This window comes from Ranitomeya variabilis, chromosome 1, assembly GCF_051348905.1.
Source record: "Ranitomeya variabilis isolate aRanVar5 chromosome 1, aRanVar5.hap1, whole genome shotgun sequence".
Classification (NCBI taxonomy): domain Eukaryota; kingdom Metazoa; phylum Chordata; class Amphibia; order Anura; family Dendrobatidae; genus Ranitomeya; species Ranitomeya variabilis.
In genome coordinates, this window is record NC_135232.1 from 511,011,089 (window position 1) to 511,032,516 (window position 21,428).

General features: G+C 45.7%; 2 protein-coding genes across 2 annotated transcripts in view; one reads left to right on the forward strand and one right to left on the reverse strand.

The window, feature by feature from the left end:
* JAK3 (Janus kinase 3) overlaps positions 1–21,428 on the reverse strand; it is a 712,213-nt gene that overhangs the window by 240,622 nt on the left and 450,163 nt on the right. The window lies entirely within an intron of this gene.
* LOC143793769 (uncharacterized) overlaps positions 4,121–21,428 on the forward strand; it is a 24,965-nt gene continuing 7,657 nt past the window's right edge. The window contains exons 1-4 of the mRNA XM_077280766.1: positions 4,121–4,153; positions 6,081–6,273; positions 6,435–6,591; positions 6,712–7,060. Coding sequence (XP_077136881.1) covers positions 4,121–4,153; positions 6,081–6,273; positions 6,435–6,591; positions 6,712–7,060 — 732 coding nt within the window. The remainder of the gene's footprint in view (positions 4,154–6,080; positions 6,274–6,434; positions 6,592–6,711; positions 7,061–21,428) is intronic.

The following is a 21,428-nucleotide window of genomic DNA, read 5'->3' on the forward strand; positions in this document are numbered from 1 at the left end:
GTCCTAGGAAGACCTGTTTCAGAGTGCTCAGAAACAATGGAGCACTCTGCACCACATGATCGCCACGCTCCCACAGCGGCGTAGCCCATTCCAACACCCTGTCCGACAAGAGGGACACAATAAATCCCACCTTAGCCCGCTCTGTGGGAAAACGTGCAGCCAGAAGCTCAAGGTGAATAGAGCACTGACTCACGAATCCCCTACAAGATCTTCTTTCTCCAGAAAATGTTTCTGGGAGCGGGAGGCGCGAAAATGTCGGAACAGGGGTGGCAGTGGACAAAGTTGCTGCAGCCACGCTAGCAGCCTGTACAGCAACTGCGGAAATATCCACAGCTGAGGTTGAGCTCTCGAGAGCCGCCAACCTACCCTCCAGCTGCTAGATATACCGCAAAGATTGCTGTATGTCCGCCATTTACTAGCCAGACCCTGACGCTAGTATTATGTTATGATAGGGCTCGCGGAACGCACCTAATGAAAGTGTATATTTTATTAGGATAGATGCGTTCGCAGCCCGGGGTACACCGTGCAGGAGAACCTGCTGCTAGCACATAGCGGAACTAATGGCAGTGTTAGCTAACTCTGTTACTTCACAGAGCAGCCGTGAACACAAAGGGCTTCGCCCTGTTAGACTCCACAGAGGCACAGGTTAACTGTCTAAACAAGAGCAGTCAGTGGTCTTGCACGCACACGAAACTCCTCGCCGGAGGTGCCAGCATTCTAGGGGCTTCTTACGGCCAGGTGCCTGAACACACAAGCATACGAACTCCTCGCCGGAGGTGCCAGCATTCTAAGGGCTTATTTCAGCCGGGTCCCTGAACACACACATACAAGACCACACTGGCGCAAAGTACATAAATGAAAGCAATACTAGCGCATGGCCGTGCGGCCATGCGAGACTTATGTAGCTGCAGCAAGTAAAAGACCTTCCTAGAAGGACCAATGAGAGGCTGCCATACCTGAGCATGTGACCCTAAATCTCCACTGAGAGATCTTGCCCTGGGCATGCTCAGTGTGTGCCAAGCAGGACTTAGTCCTAGCACCTACAGGACCTTCCTGAAAGGACCAATGGTCTTAGCTGCAGTATCTGACCATGTGACCCTCGATCTCTACTGAGAGATCTTACTCAGGGCATGCTCAGAACGAGAAGAGCAAGACTTAGTCCCAGAAGCATCTGCTCACCGCTGCCCAGCACTGACTTCAAAGGCAGAAGCAGGAAAAGCAGCAGTAACTCTTTGTACAGAGTGGGACTGAGCAAGACACTGGGACCGACATCTCTGCTGAGCAGGCTCCACTGCAGCAGGAGAAGAATGAGAGACTGCAGCAGAGATGGCCCGAGATTCCCCCTGTGCAGAGGTGGGAATTCGACCCCTAACACAAGGGTTAAAAGTTGACCAGCGATTTCTCGATTTTTCAACAAAATTTACAAAACCATTTTTTTAGTGACCGCATCACATTTGAAGTGACTTTGAGGGTGCGATCTGACACAAAATACCCAAAAGTAACACCATTCTAAAAACTGCACCCATAAAGGTGTTCAAAACCACATTCAAGAAGTTCATTAACCCTTCAGGTGCTTCACAGGGATTTTAAAAAAAGTTCCAGTTTCTGGTAAAATTTTGAGTAATAACTTTATTCCATCAAAATTTAAAAATCCAAGACAGGATGGTCAATAAGCAAGGTGTTTTGAACATAGTTGTTCTTTATCAAGCTTCACAGGAATTAATGGAATGAGGTAGGAAATAATGAACACACCGTTTTTTCATAAAAATATTATTTTAGACTCAACTTTCTTTATTTTTGCAAGGGTAACAGGAAAAAACGGAACCTAAAATTTGTTGTGCACTTTCTCCTTAGCATGCTGATAACCCATATGTGGGGGAAAACCACTGTTTGGGCACATGGCGGGATTCGCAAGGGAAGGAGCGTCATTTGACTTTTTGAATGCAAAATATGCTGGAATCATTAGAGGATGCCATGTTGCCTTCCGGGTGTCCCTAATGTGCCTAAACAGTGGAAACACCACAAGTGACCCCATTACTAGACCCTTCAGGGAACTTACTTAGATGTGTTTTGAGCATCTTGAACCCCCATGTGCTTCACAGAAGTTTATAACGTTGATTCGTAAAAATAAAAAATCCAATTTTTACACCAAAAATGTTCTTTAAGCTCCAATTTTTTATTTTCACAAGGGTAGCAGGAAAAAATGCACTATACAGTTTGTTTTGCAATTTCTCCTGAGTACACCGATGCACAATTTGTGGGGGGAAAACTACTGTTTAGGTGCATGGCAGGTTTCGGAAGGGAAGGAGCACTATATAAAATTTTGAATGCAAAAAATTGCTGGAATCATTAGCGGATTCCATGTTGTGTTTGGAGAGCCCCTGATGTGTCTAAGGTGACCTCATTTTAGAAACTAGACCCCTCAGGGAATTTATCTAGATGTGAGGTGAGAACAAAACTATTTTTAACCCCCAATTTTTTATTTTTACAAGTGTAACAGGAGAAAATGGACCCTAAAATTTGTTGTGCAATTTCTCCTGAGTATACCAATATGTGGGTGAAAACTACTGCTTGAGAGCAAGGCAGGGCTTAGAAAGGATGAAGTGACATTTTGGAACGTAGATTTTGATGGAATGGTCTGCAGGTGTCATGTCGCGCTTGGAGTACCCCAGATGATAAATCACATTTTCCCCAAAAATATGTTTTTTTTAGCCCCAATTTGTTCACTTTCACAAGGGAAACAGGAAAAAGTAGACCCCAAAATTTGTTGTGCACTTTCTCCTGTGTACACTGATACCCCATATGTGGTTGAAAACTACTTTGGAGGCACAGTGCAAAGCTCAGAAGGGAGGAAGCAACATATTGAAGTTCAGATATTGCTGGACTGGTTTTACAGTGCCATGTCACATTGGTAGAGCACCTGAGGTGCGAAAACAGCAGAACCCCCCATAGGTGGCCCAATTTTATGAACTACACCTCGCAATGAATTAATTTGGGGGTGCAGTGATCATATTCACAGAATTTTATACCATCGGGCAGTGAAGAAAAAATAATTACATTTTCACCAACAAAATTTTGCTTTTGCCCCCGATTTTACATTTTCACACTGGCAAATGTGTAAGAATAGCATCAAAATTTGCCCCATAATTTCTGCTGAATGTAGAAATACCCCATATGTGGCTGTACAGTACTGCTTAGCCATATAAAGAAATTCAGGAGGGGCGGAGTGCTATTTGCCTTTTGGAGCGCAGATTTTGCTAGAATAGTTTGTGGACTTCATATGCAGAGCTCATAGGTGCTAGAAGAGCATAATCCCCCCTCAATTTACCCCATTTTGTAAATTATAACCCTTTGGGAGTTTATCTACAGTTGTATTTTTTATTTTCACTCCATGGGTGTTTTCCAGAAACAAGCAGTAGTGGATATTGCTGAGTGAAAATTGCAAACTGCAGTGCCCAGTACGTTATAGTGACTCATACGTTGTAGTGCCCAGTATGGTGTTGTACCCAGCTCATGCTGCTGGAGACATGCACCCATAAATTAGGCAGACTTTCATCGCTATAGAAATGCCAAACATGTTTGAAACATTGGGGGGCTCAGAAGGGAGAGGGGCATTTGGATTTGGGAGCACTGTATATTCTGAATTTCTTTTGCAGTGGAGGAGCTATAGTGCTTTTGCAGAGCTTTTGTACTACCAGTAACGTGGAAGCACATTCTATTTCCATTGATAGGTGATGGACCTGAGTGGGGACTTGCTTTTTTTGTGAATTGAATTGAAGGTTCTGTTGGAAACATTTTACATAACATTTGGGATCACATTTATCCAGGGCTCTACGCTGAGCACTTACATGTGGGTTTACATCTAAATCTCCAAGTGACTTGATTCAGATGAAACCCCTGAGGGATTCATTTACTATAATGAGGCAGCAGAGTTACTCTGGACTCCGTCTGGTCTCAGTTCAGCAGTGTCCTTTTTCAGAAGTGCACAAAACTGTAAAGGATCACGCTGTTATGCACGCCTAAAAATAATAGTCACTGCAAATCACAGGTCAGGCGGCATCCACAGTGCCTCCATCTGCCTCAGTATAGGGAATATTCCACCAGAGGTTTCATCTGAATCATGTATTTCAGAGATTTTCAAGGAAACCTCATGGTCAAGTGCTTACTGCGAGCCTTTACTGCGATCTTTGAGAGGCAGAAGGAAAAAAAATCAACAGCAGGTGAACAATTGATTCCATTTATATGTTATGCTGTTCCTCGTGGGATATAAGTGATTAGATGACTTTATTCTTCTGGTCGGTGCGATTACAGCAATACCATTTTGGCTGCTGTGACACATCACACACTAAAAAATGCTTTCTATTGCAAAAACTAGTTTTTGCATTCCAATATTTAGATAGCTATACTTTTTCCATATTTCTGCCGACAGAGTCATGTGAGGGCTTGCTTTTGCCGGACAAGTTGACATTTTTATTGATACCATTTATGGGTAAATTACTTTTTTGATCGCTTTCAATTCCGATTTTTGGAAGGCAGAATTTACAAAAACCAGCATTCACTAATTGTTTTTTTTTTTTTTTTGTCGTTCTGAGTGTACTAAATATGATAAGGCAGCTTTATTCTTCGGCTCAGTATGATTACAGCAATACCACATTTTATACAGTACAGACCAAAAGTTTGGACACACCTTCTCATTTAAAGATTTTTCTGTATTTTCATGATTATGAAAATTGTACATTCACACTGAAGGCATCAAAACTATGAATTAACACATGTGGAATTATATACTTAACAAAAAAGTGTGAAACAACTGAAAATATGTTTTACATTCTAAGTTCTTCAAAGTAGCCACCTTTTGCTTTGATGACTGCTTTGCACACTCTTGGCATTCTCTTGATGAGCTTCAAGAGGTAGTCACCGGAAATGGTTTTCACTTCACAGGTGTGCCCTGTCAGATTTAATAAGTGGGATTTCTTGCCTTATAAATGGGGTTGGGACCATCAGTTGTGTTGTGCAGATGTCTGGTGGATACACAGCTGATAGTCCAACTGAATAGACTGTTAGAATTTGTATTATGGCAAAAAAAAGCAGCAAAGGATGGTTTCACACTTGCGTTTTGATCTGCAGCGTTTTTGGAAAAAAAAACGCATGCGTTTTTTTCCCCTATGTTTAACATTAAAAACGCATGCGGTTTTTTTGGTACGCGTTTGTCCGCGTTTAACGACGCATGCGTTTTTTGGCTGCATGCGGCATGTTGCAGAAATGCAACATGTAGTAATTTTCAGGGGCGTTTATTTGCCGCAAAAAAACACATGCGTTCATTTGTGTTTCATTTGCGTCAAAAAATACATTGATGTCTATGGAAACACATGCGTTTTTGTGTACATGCGTTTGCATGCGTTTTTCAACGCATGCGTTTCAATTAAGATAACCATGTCTAGACACTGATAAGACACCCCCTACCAACAAGGTGATAAAAGAGAGGTTGGGGGAAGTTTCAGGACACTTCCCATCAGACTCTGAAGAAGACAGGACACTGGCAGGACGCATTTTGGAGGACAAGACCCAGCTCAATGTGAGTATATCCTACCAATGCCTTTATTTTCTAATTTTTGGCTCTACATGTCCTAAGTTCTTCCATTTCTTTCTTTCTACATGCCTCAGAATGTCTTCTTCGGAGTCTTCATCTGGTGAGGAGTTTGAGCCATGTCAGTCGGAAGTGGAGCATGTCAGTGAGGTGAGTGTTTGCCTCGTCAGATTGGTAAGTATTCACTGTACATCAACACATGTGACAATTTGATTTTTCCTTTTTTTTAGAGCACTTCTACTGAGGCACAGACCGGCCAGGAGCAGTGGAGTCAAGGTCCGGTTGGAAGACGGCATCGGGTATGTATACAAGGCTGACTGTCATCATTGTAAAATTCTTGAATCTTCCTTTCTTTACACTCGTATATCTTTAAATTTTTCTTAGGGAATCCTTTTGTATGTTTACTCTCGTATTCATGCCATTTCTCATCATCTGTTCTCTTTCTTTTCCTAATGTGATTGAGCAAACTGTAATGATTGTCTTTAATTTTTAGGTTTCACGACGGGACGATGACCTTATTGACAACGACCTCCTAATAAGCCTGGTCCAGGAGCGAGTTCCATTGTGGGACAGCCGGGATCCACTGCATTCGATCAACACCACTCTCCGACGTCTGTGGAATGAGGTGGCCCAAGCGTTGTGGGATGGATGGGACAATGCCCCGCCACGGGTCCGTAGTGCATTTGGTAAGTGTTGCACTGCAGTGTGAAGCAGCAGAGACCTTTGCCGTGCTCTCTTGACTGTGTGTGATGAAAGAAACTCTCCGGAGTTTCTCTCATCACACACAGTTTTATTTGAACGGCAAAAATTCAATGTCCTGACCATAATTTTTTTTTTTTTTTAACAGTGGACAAAGTCAGAACACGTTGGCGTTCCATGAAGGACCGCTTCAACAAGGACCTGCGCCAAGAGAGTCGTGCTGCCAGTGGTTCAGGAGCAAGGATCAGACCGTACAAGTATCATCGCGTGCTGTCATTTTTAAGACCGGTCCTTGCCCAGAGAGCGTAAGTTTTTCTCACATGCTTTTGGTTGTATTGTATTGACATAATCTGTATTTTAAAATTCCACAGGATTTAGCGTCTGGTTATTTTTTGGTATAAATTTTATGTTTCCTTTTTTCACAGCACACACAGCACGACTGTCGAGCCAGGTTCTGGAGCGGTCCTTCAGCCGGCAGCCACGGACCCGTCCCAGCCATCCAGCAGCGCAGCAGCAGGTGGGCCTTCCACACTAACTGGAGACCAGGGAGCTGGCCCGTCAGGTATTCCCCTTTCCCAGTCCTCTTCCACTGCCCCCTTTTTTTTGGGCTCATCCCGGCAGCGACAGAGGGCTTCGGACAGGTCAATCATGCCCGAGTTTTTGCACTTGAGCTCGGTTTTACACGAAGCAATCAAGGCTTTAGGTGACCGAATGGATGTTTCTCATAACCTCTTGAATTGCCGTATCCAGGAGGTCACCAAAAGACTTGATCAAGTTAAAGCCGACCTCCAGAGGCCAGCTCATCATTTTTTCAACCAAATTCAGCAGGGCATGTCGGAACACCTTAGCCCTGATCTCCAGCTCAGTGTCATGCAGGCCTGCAATGCTGCTTTTGTTCAGGCTATGCAGCAGAGTCGTTATTCACAGCAGACAGTGGCGGCATATCCAACTGTGCCGTCACTGTCACGATTAACCTCCTTGCCGACCTCTGCTGCATACCAGTGCACGGCCATCTCAATTCCTTCCACAGGCGGACTCCACTACAGCGCCAACACCATGACGAGTGCAGTTGGACATCCCACCGCCACCACCGTGACCACCGCTGCTCCGGCTTGGACCTCCTCCACTGAAACCATGATGCAGCAGGACCCTGGCGTGGCTTTCTGGCCCGGACCCACTACGATGCAGCAGGACCCTGGCGTGTCTTTCCGGCCCGGACCCACTATGATGCAGCAGGACCCTGGCTGTTGTGAATTCTATTTTTGGGCTCCCTCTAGTGGTCACAAGCGGTACTGTGTAGTGTTGTCTTTCTGCAGGTTGGCTGCATCAGCTGGTTCGTTATCCTTGGTTGGTTTCCTATTTAGCTCACCTGGAGACTCAGTTCCTTGCCTGCTATCAATGTATTCAGTGCTCTTCAGATTCCTTGTGTCTACTTTGCTCCCAGTCTCTCCAAGACAAGCTAAGTTTTTGTTTGATCATTTTTTGATTATCAGTGTTCATTATGTTTTTTTGTCCAGCTCGCTAAAATGTGATTTCCTCGCTTGCTGGTTGCTCTAGGGGACTGAGTTTCTCCCCCCACACCGTTAGTTGGTGTGGGGGTTCTTGAAATCTCAGAGTGGATATTTTGTAAGGGTTTTTTACTGACCGCATAGATTCTCTTTTCTATTTTCTGCTATCTAGTATTAGTGGGCCTCATTTGCTGAATCTGCTTTCACCCCTGTGTATGTGCCTTCCTCTTACCTCACCGTTATTATCTGTTGGGGGCTTCTATATCTTTGGGGATTATTTCTCTGGAGGCAAGAGAGGTCTTTCTTTCTCTCTAGGGGTAGTTAGTTCCTCAGGCTGGCTCGAGACGTCTAGGATTTTTAGGCACGTTCACCGGCTACTTCTAGTGTGTTTGGATAGGTTCAGATTTGCGGTCAGTCCAGTTTGCCACCTCCCTAGAGCTTGTCCTATGTTTGTTACTTAGCTGGAGTAATATGTGATCCTCAACCACTAAGGATCATAAAAGTATAGCAGGCCTGAAAGTGTTTAATGCATCGCAGAAGTGGGATAAAAAGAAGACCTGAGTACATTTTTTTTTTTTTCCTCCCGCTTTTCCTTTGCTGCAGTCTGTTTAGCTTCTTTCATCCCCTTGAACTCTGGGTGGTTTTGAGTTCAGCTGCAGACATGAATGTTCAGACTCTGACTTCTAGTGTGGATCATCTTACTGCACAGGTGCAAAGTATTCAGGATTTTGTTATTAATAGCCATATGTCAGAACCAAAGATACCCATTCCTGAGTTGTTTTCTGGAGATAGATCTAGGTTTCTAAATTTTAAGAATAATTGTAAGTTATTTCTATCTCTGAGACCTCGTTCCTCTGGTGATTCTGCTCAGCAAGTTAAAATTGTTATCTCCTTGTTGCGTGGCGACCCTCAACATTGGGCTTTCTCTCTGGCGCCAGGAGATCCTGCATTGCTTAATGTAGATGCATTTTTTCTGGCTCTTGTACTGCTTTATGAGGAGCCTAATCTTGAGAATCAGGCAGAAAAAGAATTGCTGGCTATCTCTCAGGGTCAGGATGAAGCAGAGGTGTATTGTCAAAAATTTCGGAAATGGTCGGTGCTTACTCGATGGAATGAGTGTGCCCTGGCTGCAAATTTCAGAGAAGGTCTTTCTGAGGCCGTTAAGAATGTTATGGTGGAGTTTCCCACCCCTGCAAGTCTGAGTGATTCTATGGCTTTAGCCATTCAGGTTGATCGGCGTTTGGGGGAGCGCAAATCTGCTCATCCTTTGGCGGTATTTTCCGAACAGAGACCTGAGTCTATGCAATGTGACCGAACTCTGACCAGAATTGAGCGTCAAAGTCATAGACGTCAAGATGGGTTGTGCTTTTACTGTGGTGATTCTACTCATGTTATCTCAGCATGCTCTAAACGCTTAAAAAAAATCGCTAAACCTGTCACCATTGCTACTATACAGCCTAAATTTATTTTGTCTGTTACTTTGATTTGTTCTTTGTCGTCCTACCGGTTATGGCTTTTGTGGATTCGGGTGCGGCCCTGAATCTGATGGATTTGTCGTTTGCCAGGCACTGTGGTTTTGTCCTGGAGCCTTTGGAATTTCCTATTCCTCTGAGGGGAATTGATGCTACGCCATTGGCTGAGAATAAGTCTCAGTATTGGACGCAAATAACCATGTGCATGACTCCCGTACATCAGGAGGTGATTCGCTTTCTTGTTCTGCATAATTTGCATGATGTTGTCGTTTTGGGTCTGCCATGGCTGCAAGCTCATAATCCAGTTTTAGATTGGAAAGCTATGTCTGTGTCAAGTTGGGGTTGTCAGGGAATTCATGGCGATACTCCGTTGGTGTCTATTGCTTCTTCCACTCCTTCTGAGGTCCCTGAGTTTTTGTCTGACTACCAGGATGTATTTGATGAGCCCAGGTCCTGTGCCCTGCCTCCTCATAGGGATTGTGACTGTGCTATAAATTTAATTCCTGGTAGTAAATTCCCTAAGGGACGACTTTTTAATTTGTCTATACCAGAGCATGCCGCGATGCAGAGTTATATAAAGGAGTCTTTGGAGAAGGGACATATTCGCCCATCCTCTTCCTCTCTTGGTGCAGGATTTTTTTTTGTGGCCAACAAGGACGGTTCTTTGAGACCTTGTATAGATTATCGTCTTCTGAATAAAATCACAGTCAAATTTCAGTATCCTTTGCCACTATTGTCTGATTTGTTTGCTCGGATTAAGGGTGCCAGTTGGTTCACCAAGATAGATCTCCGTGGTGCGTATAACCTTGTGCGCATTAAGCAGGGAGATGAATGGAAAACAGCATTTAATACGCCCGAAGGCCATTTTGAGTACTTGGTGAAGCCTTTTGGACTCTCTAATGCTCCTTCTGTGTTTCAGTCCTTCATGCATGACATCTTCCGAGAATATCTGGATAAATTTATGATTGTTTATCTGGATGACATTTTGGTCTTTTCTGATGATTGGGAGTCCCATGTGAAGCAGGTCAGGATGGTGTTTCAGGTCCTGCGTGCTAATGCTTTATTTGTGAAGGGCTCAAAATGCCTCTTCGGAGTACAGAAGGTCTCCTTTTTGGGTTTTATTTTTTCTCCTTCTACTGTGGAGATGGACCCAGTCAAGGTCCAGGCTATTCATGAATGGACTCAGCCCACGTCTGTTAAGAGTCTTCAGTAGTTCTTGGGTTTCGCTAATTTTTACCATCGTTTCATCGCTAATTTTTCTAGCGTGGTTAAACCTTTGACGGATTTGACCAAGAAGGGTTCTGATGTGACTAATTGGTCTCCTGCGGCCGTGGAGGCTTTTCGGGAGCTGAAGCACCGGTTTTCTTCAGCTCCAGTCTTATGTCAGCCAGATGTCTCTCTCCCCTTCCAGGTCGAGGTTGATGCTTCTGAGATTGGAGCAGGGGCTGTTTTGTCGCAGAGAAGCTCTGATGGCTCTGTGATGAAGCCATGTGCTTTCTTTTCAAGAAAGTTTTCGCCTGCCGAGCGGAATTATGATGTTGGTAATCGGGAGTTGTTGGCTATGAAGTGGGCATTTGAGGAGTGGCGACATTGGCTCGAAAGAGCTAAGCATCGTGTGGTGGTCTTGACTGATCACAAAAATCTGATTTACCTTGAATCTGCCAAGCACCTGAATCCTAGACAGGCTCGTTGGTCATTGTTTTTCTCCCGTTTCAACTTCGTGGTCACATACCTGCCTGGTTCGAAGAACGTGAAAGCTGATGCACTTTCTAGGAGTTTTGTGCCTGACTCTCCGGGAGTTTCTGAGCCGGCTGGTATTCTCAGAGAGGGAGTGATTTTGTCTGCCATTTCCCCAGATTTGCGACGAGTGCTGCAGAAATTTCAGGCGGATAGACCTGACCGTTGTCCACCAGAGAGACTGTTTGTCCCGGATAGATGGACCAGCAAAGTTATTTCCGAGGTTCATTCTTCGGTGTTGGCGGGTCATCCTGGGATTTTTGGTACCAGAGATTTGGTGGCTAGGTCCTTCTGGTGGCCTTCCTTGTCACGGGATGTGCGTTCCTTTGTGCAGTCTTGTGGGATTTGTGCTCGGGCTAAGCCTTGCTGTTCTCGTGCCAGCGGTTTGCTTTTGTCTTTGCCTGTTCCGAAAAGGCCTTGGACGCACATTTCCATGGATTTTATTTTGGATCTTCCAGTATCTCAGAAAATGTCTGTCATCTGGGTGGTGTGTGATCGTTTTTCCAAGATGGTCCATTTGGTGCCCTTGCCTAAGTTGCCTTCTTCCTCCGATTTGGTTCCTCTATTTTTTCAGAATGTGGTTCGCTTGCACGACATTCCTGAAAATATTGTGTCTGATAGAGGATCCCAGTTTGTGTCCAGGTTTTGGCGGACTTTTTGTGCTAAGATGGGCATTGATTTGTCTTTTTCGTCGGCCTTCCATCCTCAGACTAATGGCCAAACCGAGCGAACTAATCAGACGTTGGAAACTTATTTGAGATGTTTTGTTTCTGCTGATCAGGATGATTGGGTGACTTTTTTGCCTTTGGCCGAGTTTGCCATTAATAATCGGGCTAGTTCTGCTACTTTGGTTTCGCCTTTTTTCTGCAATTCTGGTTTCCATCCTCGTTTTTCCTCGGGTCAGGTTGAGCCTTCTGACTGTCCTGGAGTGGATTCTGTGGTGGATAGGTTGCAGCAGATTTGGAACCATGTGGTGGACAATTTGTGGTTGTCACAGGAGAAGGCTCAGAGCTTTGCCAACCGCCGCCGCGGTGTGGGTCCCCGACTTCGTGTTGGAGATTTGGTGTGGCTGTCTTCTCGGTATGTTCCTATGAAGGTCTCCTCTCCTAAATTCAAGCCTCGCTTCATCGGTCCTTATAAGATCTTGGAAATCCTTAACCCAGTGTCTTTTCGTTTGGATCTCCCAGCATCGTTTGCCATTCATAATGTGTTCCATAGGTCTTTGTTGCGGAGGTATGTGGTGCCTGTGGTTCCTTCTGTTGAGCCTCCTGCTCCGGTGCTGGTCGAGGGCGAATTGGAGTACGTGGTGGAGAAGATTTTGGATTCTCGTATCTCTAGATGGAGACTTCAGTATTTGGTTAAGTGGGAGGGCTATGGTCAGGAGGATAATTCCTGGGTTGTCGCCTCTGATGTTCATGCGGCCGATTTGGTTCGTGCCTTCCACGCGGCTCATCCTGATCGCCCTGGAGGTCTTGATGAGGGTTCGGTGACCCCTCCTCAAGGGGGGTACTGTTGTGAATTCTATTTTTGGGCTCCCTCTAGTGGTCACAAGCGGTACTGTGTAGTGTTGTCTTTCTGCAGGTTGGCTGCATCAGCTGGTTCGTTATCCTTGGTTGGTTTCCTATTTAGCTCACCTGGAGACTCAGTTCCTTGCCTGCTATCAATGTATTCAGTGCTCTTCAGATTCCTTGTGTCTACCTTGCTCCCAGTCTCTCCAAGACAAGCTAAGTTTTTGTTTGATCATTTTTTGATTATCAGTGTTCATTATGTTTTTTTGTCCAGCTCGCTAAAATATGATTTCCTCGCTTGCTGGTTGCTCTAGGGGACTGAGTTTCTCCCCCCACACCGTTAGTTGGTGTGGGGGTTCTTGAAATCTCAGAGTGGATATTTTGTAAGGGTTTTTTACTGACCGCATAGATTCTCTTTTCTATTTTCTGCTATCTAGTATTAGTGGGCCTCATTTGCTGAATCTGCTTTCACCCCTGTGTATGTGCCTTCCTCTTACCTCACCATTATTATCTGTTGGGGGCTTCTATATCTTTGGGGATTATTTCTCTGGAGGCAAGAGAGGTCTTTCTTTCTCTCTAGGGGTAGTTAGTTCCTCAGGCTGGCTCAAGACGTCTAGGATTTTTAGGCACGTTCACCGGCTACTTCCAGTGTGTTTGGATAGGTTCAGATTTGCGGTCAGTCCAGTTTGCCACCTCCCTAGAGCTTGTCCTATGTTTGTTACTTAGCTGGAGTAATTTGTGATCCTCAACCACTAAGGATCATAACACCTGGCGTGTCTTTCCGGCTCGGACCCACCACGATGCAGCAGGACCCTGGCGTGTCTTTCCGGAATGGACCCACCACGATGCAGCAGGACCCTAGCGTGTCTTTCCGGCCCGGACTGTTGTGAATTCCGCTCTTGGGCTCCCTCCGGTGGTTTTGAGTTGTATGGCTGCTTCTGGGATTTAGCATCAGCAGCTGTTTTCACTGATCGTCTTTCTGGCTCGGCTATATTAGTCTGCCTGTTCCCTCATTCAATGCCAGTTGTCAATTGTTCCAGCCTAGAGTCACGGCTCTTTGGATCTCCCTGCCACTCTGACCAGTTCAGCAAAGCTAAGTCCTTGCTTGTCCTTTTGCAGTTCACTTGTTGTGGACTTTGTTGTTCAGCACTTTCTATGTTTTGCTCATTTGTCCAGCTTATCAGTATGAACCTATTCAGCTAGGCTGGAAGCTCTGGGCAGCAGAGTTTGCCCTCCACACCTTTAGTCAGGTGTGGAGATTTTTGCATGTCTCTGCGGTGGACTTTTTCTAGTTTTTATTACTGACCGCACAGTGTTCTGTCTTGTACTAATTCTATATAGCTAGAGGTGGCCTCCTTTGCTGAATCTTGTTTCATACTACGTATGTGATTTCCTTCTCCTCTCACAGTCATTATTTGTGGGGGGCTGTCCTTTGGGGATTTTCTCTGAGGCAAGATAGCTTTCCTGTTTCTACCTTTAGGGGTAGCTAGTTCTCCGGCTGTGACGAGGTGTCCAGGGAGTGACAGGAACATCCCACGGCTACTGCTAGTGTCTGTGTTAAGTTCAGGAATTGCGGTCTGTATAGTTACCACCTGCTCAGAGCTAGTCGCATGTCGCTCCTACATCACCAGACCATAACAGTACAACTGGCCACAAATGAGCTGAATGCATCTCAAAAGAAGGAAAAGAAAAAGAGTTCTGAGCCATTTTTTTTCTCCTTAGTCTGTTTTGTCTTTTTCCTTCCTCTTAATCTCTGGGTGATTCAGGATTTGGATGCGGGCATGGATGTTCCAGGGTTGTTTTCTCGTGTGGATCAGCTTGCTGCAAGAGTACAGAGTATTCAAGATTATGTTGTTCAGACTCCGGCCTTAGAGCCTAGAATTCCTACTACGGTTTTGTTTTACGGGGATAGATCTAAGTTTTTGAACTTTAAAAATAACTGCAAATTGTTTTTTGCTCTGAAACCCCGTTCCTCTGGTGACCCCATTCAGCAAGTTAAAATAGTTATTTCTCTGCTGCGTGGTGACCCTCAGGACTGGGCATTCTCCCTTGAGTCAGGGGATCCGGCATTACTTAATGTAGATGCATTTTTTCAATCGCTCGGATTATTGTATGACGAACCTAACTCTGTAGAGCATGCTGAGAAAACACTTTTGGCCCTGTGTCAGGGTCAGGAAGCGGCAGAATTATACTGCCAGAAATTTAGAAAATGGTCTGTGCTCACTAAATGGAATGAGGATGCTCTGGCAGCAATTTTTAGAAAGGGTCTTTCTGAAGCCCTTAAGGATGTTATGGTGGGGTTCCCCACGCCTGTTGGTTTGAGCGAATCTATGTCTCTGGCCATTCAGATTGATCGGCACCTGCGCGAACGCAAAGTGGTGCACCATATGTCAGCGTCCTCTGAGCAGAGACCTGAGCCTATGCAATGTGATAGGATTTTTACTAGAGCGGAACAGAGGGGATAAAGACGTCAGAATGGGCTGTGTTTTTACTGTGGTGATTCTGCTCATGCTATTTCTGATTGCCCTAAGCGTATTAAGAGGGTCGCTAGATCTGTTACCATTAGTACTGTACAGCCTAAGTTTCTCCTGTCTGTGACCCTGATTTGCTCATTGTCATCTTTTTCTGTCATGGCATTTGTGGATTCAGGCGCTGCTCTGAATTTAATGGACTTAGAATTCGCCAGGCGCTGTGGCTTTTCTTTGCAGCCTTTGCAGAATCCTATTCCCTTGAGGGGTATTGATGCTACACCGTTGGCCAAGAATAAACCTCAGTATTGGACTCAGCTGACTATGTGCATGGCTCCAGCACATCAGGAAGATTGCCATTTTCTGGTGTTGCATAATTTACATGATGTTGTTGTACTGGGTTTTCCATGGTTACAGGTGCATAATCCAGTGCTGGATTGGAAATCGATGTCTGTGACTAGTTGGGGTTGTCAAGGGGTTCATAGTGATGTTCCTTTGATGTCAATTTCCTCTTCCCCCTCTTCTGATGTTCCTGAATTTTTGTCAGATTTCCAGGATGTATTCGATGAGCCCAAGTCCAGTTCCCTTCCTGCACATAGGGACTGTGATTGTGCTATTGACTTGATTCCTGGCTGTAAGTTCCCTAAGGGCCGACTTTTCAATCTGTCTGTGCCAGAGCATGCCGCTATGCGGAGCTATGTCAAGGAGACTTTAGAGAAGGGGCATATTCGGCCGTCTTCGTCACCATTGGGAGCGGGATTCTTTTTTGTTGCCAAGAAGGATGGCTCCTTGAGACCCTGTATTGATTATCGCCTTCTTAATAAAATCACGGTCAAATTCCAATACCCTTTACCTTTGCTCTCTGATTTGTTTGCTAGGATTAAGGGGGCTAGTTGGTTTACCAAGAATGACCTTCGAGGGGCATATAATCTTGTTCGTATTAAACAGGGTGACGAATGGAAAACTGCATTTAATAAGCCCGAAGGCCATTTTGAATACCTGGTGATGCCTTTCGGGCTTTCTAATGCTCCTTCTGTATTTCAGTCCTTTATGCATGATATTTTCCGCAATTATCTTGATAAATTCTTGATTGTGTATTTGGATGATATTTTGATTTTTTCCAATGATTGGGAGTCTCATGTGAAGCAGGTCAGGATGGTATTCCAGATCCTTCGTGATAATGCTCTATTTGTGAAGGGGTCTAAGTGCCTATTTGGAGTTCAGAAGGTCTCTTTTTGGGGTTTATTTTTTCTCCTTCATCTATAGAAATGGATCCTGTTAAGGTCCAAGCCATTCATGACTGGATTCAACCCACATCTGTGAAGAGCCTTCAGAAATTTTTGGGCTTTGCTAATTTTTATCGCCGTTTCATTGCCAACTTCTCTAGTGTGGTTAAACCCCTGACCGATTTGACGAAGAAAGGCGCTGATGTGACTAATTGGTCCTCTGAGGCTGTTGAGGGCTTTCAGGAGCTTAAACGCCGATTTACTTCTGCCCCTGTCTTGCGTCAGCCGGATGTTTCTCTTCCTTTTCAGGTTGAGGTTGACGCTTCTGAGATTGGGGCAGGGGCCGTTTTGTCACAGAGGAATTCTGATGGTTCCTTGATGAGGCCATGTGCCTTCTTTTCCCGAAAGTTCTCGCCTGCGGAACGCAATTATGATGTTGGCAATCGGGAGTTGTTGGCTATGAAGTGGGCATTTGAGGAGTGGCGACATGGGCTTGAGGGAGCCAAGCACCGCATTGTGGTCTTGACCGATCATAAGAATCTGATTTACCTCGAGTCGGCCAAGCGGCTGAACCCTAGACAGGCTCGGTGGTCCCTGTTTTTCTCCCGTTTTGACTTTGTGGTCTCATATCTTCCGGGATCTAAGAATGTTAAGGCAGATGCCCTCTCTAGGAGTTTTTTGCCTGATTCTCCTGGAGTCCTTGAGCCGGTTGGCATTCTTAGGGAAGGGGTGATTCTGTCTGCCATCTCCCCTGATTTGCGGCAGGCGCTTCAGGAATTTCAGGCTGATAAACCTGACCGCTGTCCTGTGGGGAAGCTGTTTGTTCCTGATAGATGGACAAGTAAGGTAATTTCTGAGGTCCATTGTTCTGTGTTGGCCGGTCATCCTGGGATTTTTGGTACCAGAGATTTGGTTGCTAGGTCCTTTTGGTGGCCTTCCTTGTCGCGGGATGTGCGTTCTTTTGTGCAGTCCTGTGGGACTTGTGCCCGGGCTAAGCCTTGCTGTTCCCGCGCTAGTGGGTTGCTTTTGCCTTTGCCTGTCCCGGAGAGGCCTTGGACGCATATTTCCATGGATTTTATTTCGGACCTTCCTGTGTCCCAGAGGATGTCTGTTATCTGGGTGGTTTGTGACCGGTTCTCTAAAATGGTCCATTTGGTGCCTTTGCCTAAATTGCCTTCCTCCTCTGATTTGGTCCCATTGTTTTTTCAGCATGTGGTTCGTTTGCATGGCATTCCGGAGAATATTGTGTCTGACAGAGGTTCCCAGTTTATTTCCAGGTTTTGGCGGGCCTTTTGTGCTAAGATGGGCATTAATTTGTCTTTTTCTTCGGCGTTCCATCCTCAGACAAATGGCCAAACTGAGCGAACTAATCAAACCTTGGAAACCTATTTGAGATGCTTTGTGTCTGCTGATCAGGATGATGGCTTTCTTGCCGTTGGCCGAGTTTGCCCTTAATAATCGGGCCAGTTCGGCTACTTTGGTCTCGCCTTTCTTTTGTAATTTTGGTTTCCATCCTCGTTTTTCTTCAGGGCAGGTTGAGCCTTCTGATTGTCCTAGTGTAGATTCCGTGATGGACAGGTTACAGCAGATTTGGACTCATGTGGTAGACAATTTGACGTTGTCTCAGGAAAAGGCTCAGCGTTTTGCTAACCGCCGTCGGTGTGTTGGTCCTCGGCTTCGTGTGGGGGATTTGGTCTGGTTATCCTCTCATCATGTTCCTATGAAGGTTTCTTCCCCTAAGTTCAAGCCTCGGTTTATTGGTCCTTATAAGATTTCTGAGATTATCAATCCAGTGTCTTTTCGTTTGGCCCTTCCAGCCTCTTTTGCCATCCACAATGTTTTCCATAGATCTTTGTTGCGGAGATATGTGGTACCCGTTGTTCCATCTGTTGATCCTCCTGCCCCAGTGTTGGTTGAGGGGGAGTTGGAATATGTGGTTGAGAAAATTTTGGATTCTCGTTTTTCGAGGCGGAGGCTTCAGTATCTTGTCAAGTGGAAGGGTTATGGCCAAGAGGATAATTCTTGGGTGGTTGCCTCCGATGTCCATGCCGCCGATTTGGTTTGTGCTTTTCATTTGGCTCGTCCTGATCGGCCTGGGGGCTCTGGTGAGGGTTCGGTGACCCCTCCTCAATTCCGCTCTTGGGCTCCCTCCGGTGGTTGTAAGTGGCATTTTTGTGAATTCTGTTCTTGGGCTCCCTCCGGTGGTTTTGAGAGGTATGGCTGCTTCTGGGATTTAGCATCAGCAGCTGTTTTCACTGATCGTCTTTCTGGCTCGGCTATATTAGTCTGCCTGTTCCCTCATTCAATGCCAGTTGTCAATTGTTCCAGCCTGGAGTCACGGCTCTTTGGATCTCCCTGACACTCTGACCAGTTCAGCAAAGCTAAGTCCTTGCTTGTCTTTTTGCAGTTCACTTGTTGTGGACTTTGTTGTTCAGCACTTTCTATGTTTTGCTCATTTGTCCAGCTTATCAGTATGAACCTATTCAGCTAAGCTGGAAGCTCTGGGCAGCAGAGTTTGCCCTCCACACCTTTAGTCAGGTGTGGAGATTTTTGCATGTCTCTGCGGTGGACTTTTTCTAGTTTTTATCACTGACCGCACAATGTTCTGTCCTGTACTAATTCTATATAGCTAAAGGTGGCCTCCTTTGCTGAATCTTGTTTCATACTACGTATGTCATTTCCTTCTCCTCTCACAGTCATTATTTGTGGGGGGCTGTCCTATCCTTTGGGGATTTTCTCTGAGGCAAGATAGCTTTCCTGTTTCTACCTTTAGGGGTAGCTAGTTCTTCGGCTGTGATGAGGTGTCCAGGGAGTGACAGGAACATCCCACGGCTACTGCTAGTGTCTGTGTTAAGTTCAGGAATTGCGGTCTGTATAGTTACCACCTGCTCAGAGCTAGTCGCATGTCGCTCCTACGTCACCAGACCATAACACCGGACCCACTATAATGCAGCAGGACCCTAGCGTGTCTTTCCGGCCCGGACCCACTATGATGCAGCAGGACCCTGGCGTGTCTTTCCGGCTCGGACCCACTATGATGCAGCAGGACCCTGGCGTGTCTTTCCGGCCCGGACCCACTATGATGCAGCAGGACCCTGGCGTGTATTTCTGGCCCGGACCCACCACGATGCAGCAGGACCCTGGCGTGTCTTTCCGGCCCGGACCCACCACGATGCAGCAGGACCCTGGCGTGTCTTTCCGGCCCGGACCCACCACGATGCAGCAGGACCCTGGCGTGTCTTTCCGGCCCGGACCCACCACGATGCAGCAGGACCCTGGCGTGTCTTTCCGGCCTGGTCCCACCACGATGCAGCAGGACCCTGGCGTGTCTTTCCGGCCCGGACCCACCATGATGCAGCAGGACCCTGACGGGTCTTTCCGGCCCAGACCCACCACGATGCAGCAGGACCCTGGCGTGGCTTTATGTTTCCCCCCCCAACACGACGCATCAGGACTCTGGCATGGGTGAGCGCTCGACAAGCGCAATGGACTGTGAGACAGTGCAGCCGGACCCTGTCGGGTCTCCCGCCAACACGCTACAGCATATGAGCCCACCAAGACGTCCCCCTACCAGGCAAATCCAAAAAAAAAATCAGAAAAAAAACAAACAAAAAACTCTTAGTATTCCTCCCCCGTCACCTACCGATGTGTCTGTATTGTCAGTTTTGTCTCACCCTTCCAGTGTGTCTCAAGCCTCTCATGTTTCAAGCCCCATCTCCGAACTTCCAGACCCTTCTAGTTTTATTGCCCCTTCTCCTGCCTCCTCTGCGTCGTCCACGGTTAGCCAGGCCTCAGTTCTTCACACCCCCCATTTACATCACTCAACCCCAAGCCGGCGCGGTTCAAAAAAATATTTTTTTTATACATTGTTAACTAAATAAAAAAAGTTTGCTTTGCCACAATCTTGTTTGGTTTATTGTGTCTATAGCCGCCGGCAACACACACCGTGCGCCAAGAAACTTCGCCACACACTTATTTTTTGGGCCACAACGTATCTCCAGTAGTTAAACATACAAGACTGCAGCTATATGTGTGTCTTTAGTATACAGATATGAGGTGGCCCCAAAAATATAACATGTATATCCATAATCTCTTTTTGTATATGCCTAGTCTGGCAGTATTAAGAGAAAATGGTGGAAATACAGTGCAGTCCTCTACTGAACAGGTCAGGTGTCCAAAAACTCAAAAGTTATGACACCTGACCTGTTGAGTTGATAACTGCCTTGTATACCACTAGGGTTGAGCGAAAAAGATCTGCCAATTTCAAAAGTCGTCGACTTTTGGCAAAGTCGGGTTTGGTGAAACCCCACCCGATCTCACTGTGGGATCGTGTCGGACGCCGGCGATCTTCGCTACAAAGTCTGGTTCCTTGTTTTATTTATATATATATATATATATATATATATATATATATATATATATATATATATAGTGTCATTGAGACACATATATATATATACAGTACATATATACATATACATATATACATATATACATATATATATATATATACACATATATAATACATATACTGTACGTATATATATATATGTATATATATAACATATATATATATATATATATATATATATATATATATATATATAACAAGCCATAGAGACCCTGAAAGACAAGGCCTGCAAAACCTTCTATGCCATCCAAAGGAAACTCTACCATCTGAAGCCACCAGTGAGGGTCTGGCTAAAAATCTTCGACTCCATCATCGCCCCAATCCTCCTGTATGGCAGAGAAGTCTGGGGTCCTCACACCTACCCAGACTGGTCAAGGTGGGATTCCAGTCCAACAGAAATATTCCACCTGGAATTCTGCAAGCACCTTCTCCAGGTCCATCGGAGCACCTCCAACAGTGCTTGTCGGGCCGAGCTGGGTAGATTCCCTCTGCACCTAACAGTTCTAAAGAGGGCGCTGTCATTCCGGGCTCACCTGCATAGGAGCAATCCAAGCTCCCATCACCATAAAGCCCTGATACATGTAGGTGAAACAGAAAAACCAGAACCATCGGAACAGCCCAGCCAAAACCAACCGGACCAGAACACCAATCACAACAACCTGACAAAAGCCGGAATCAGGAAGATGGCAGACGAAGGCCAGGAGAGGTATGTCAGTGACTGGAAGAATTATATCATCAGCTCACAGAAACTGAACACGTACCGGAGTCTACAGAGAGAATACAGACTGGCCCCATATCTGGAGAAACTCCCG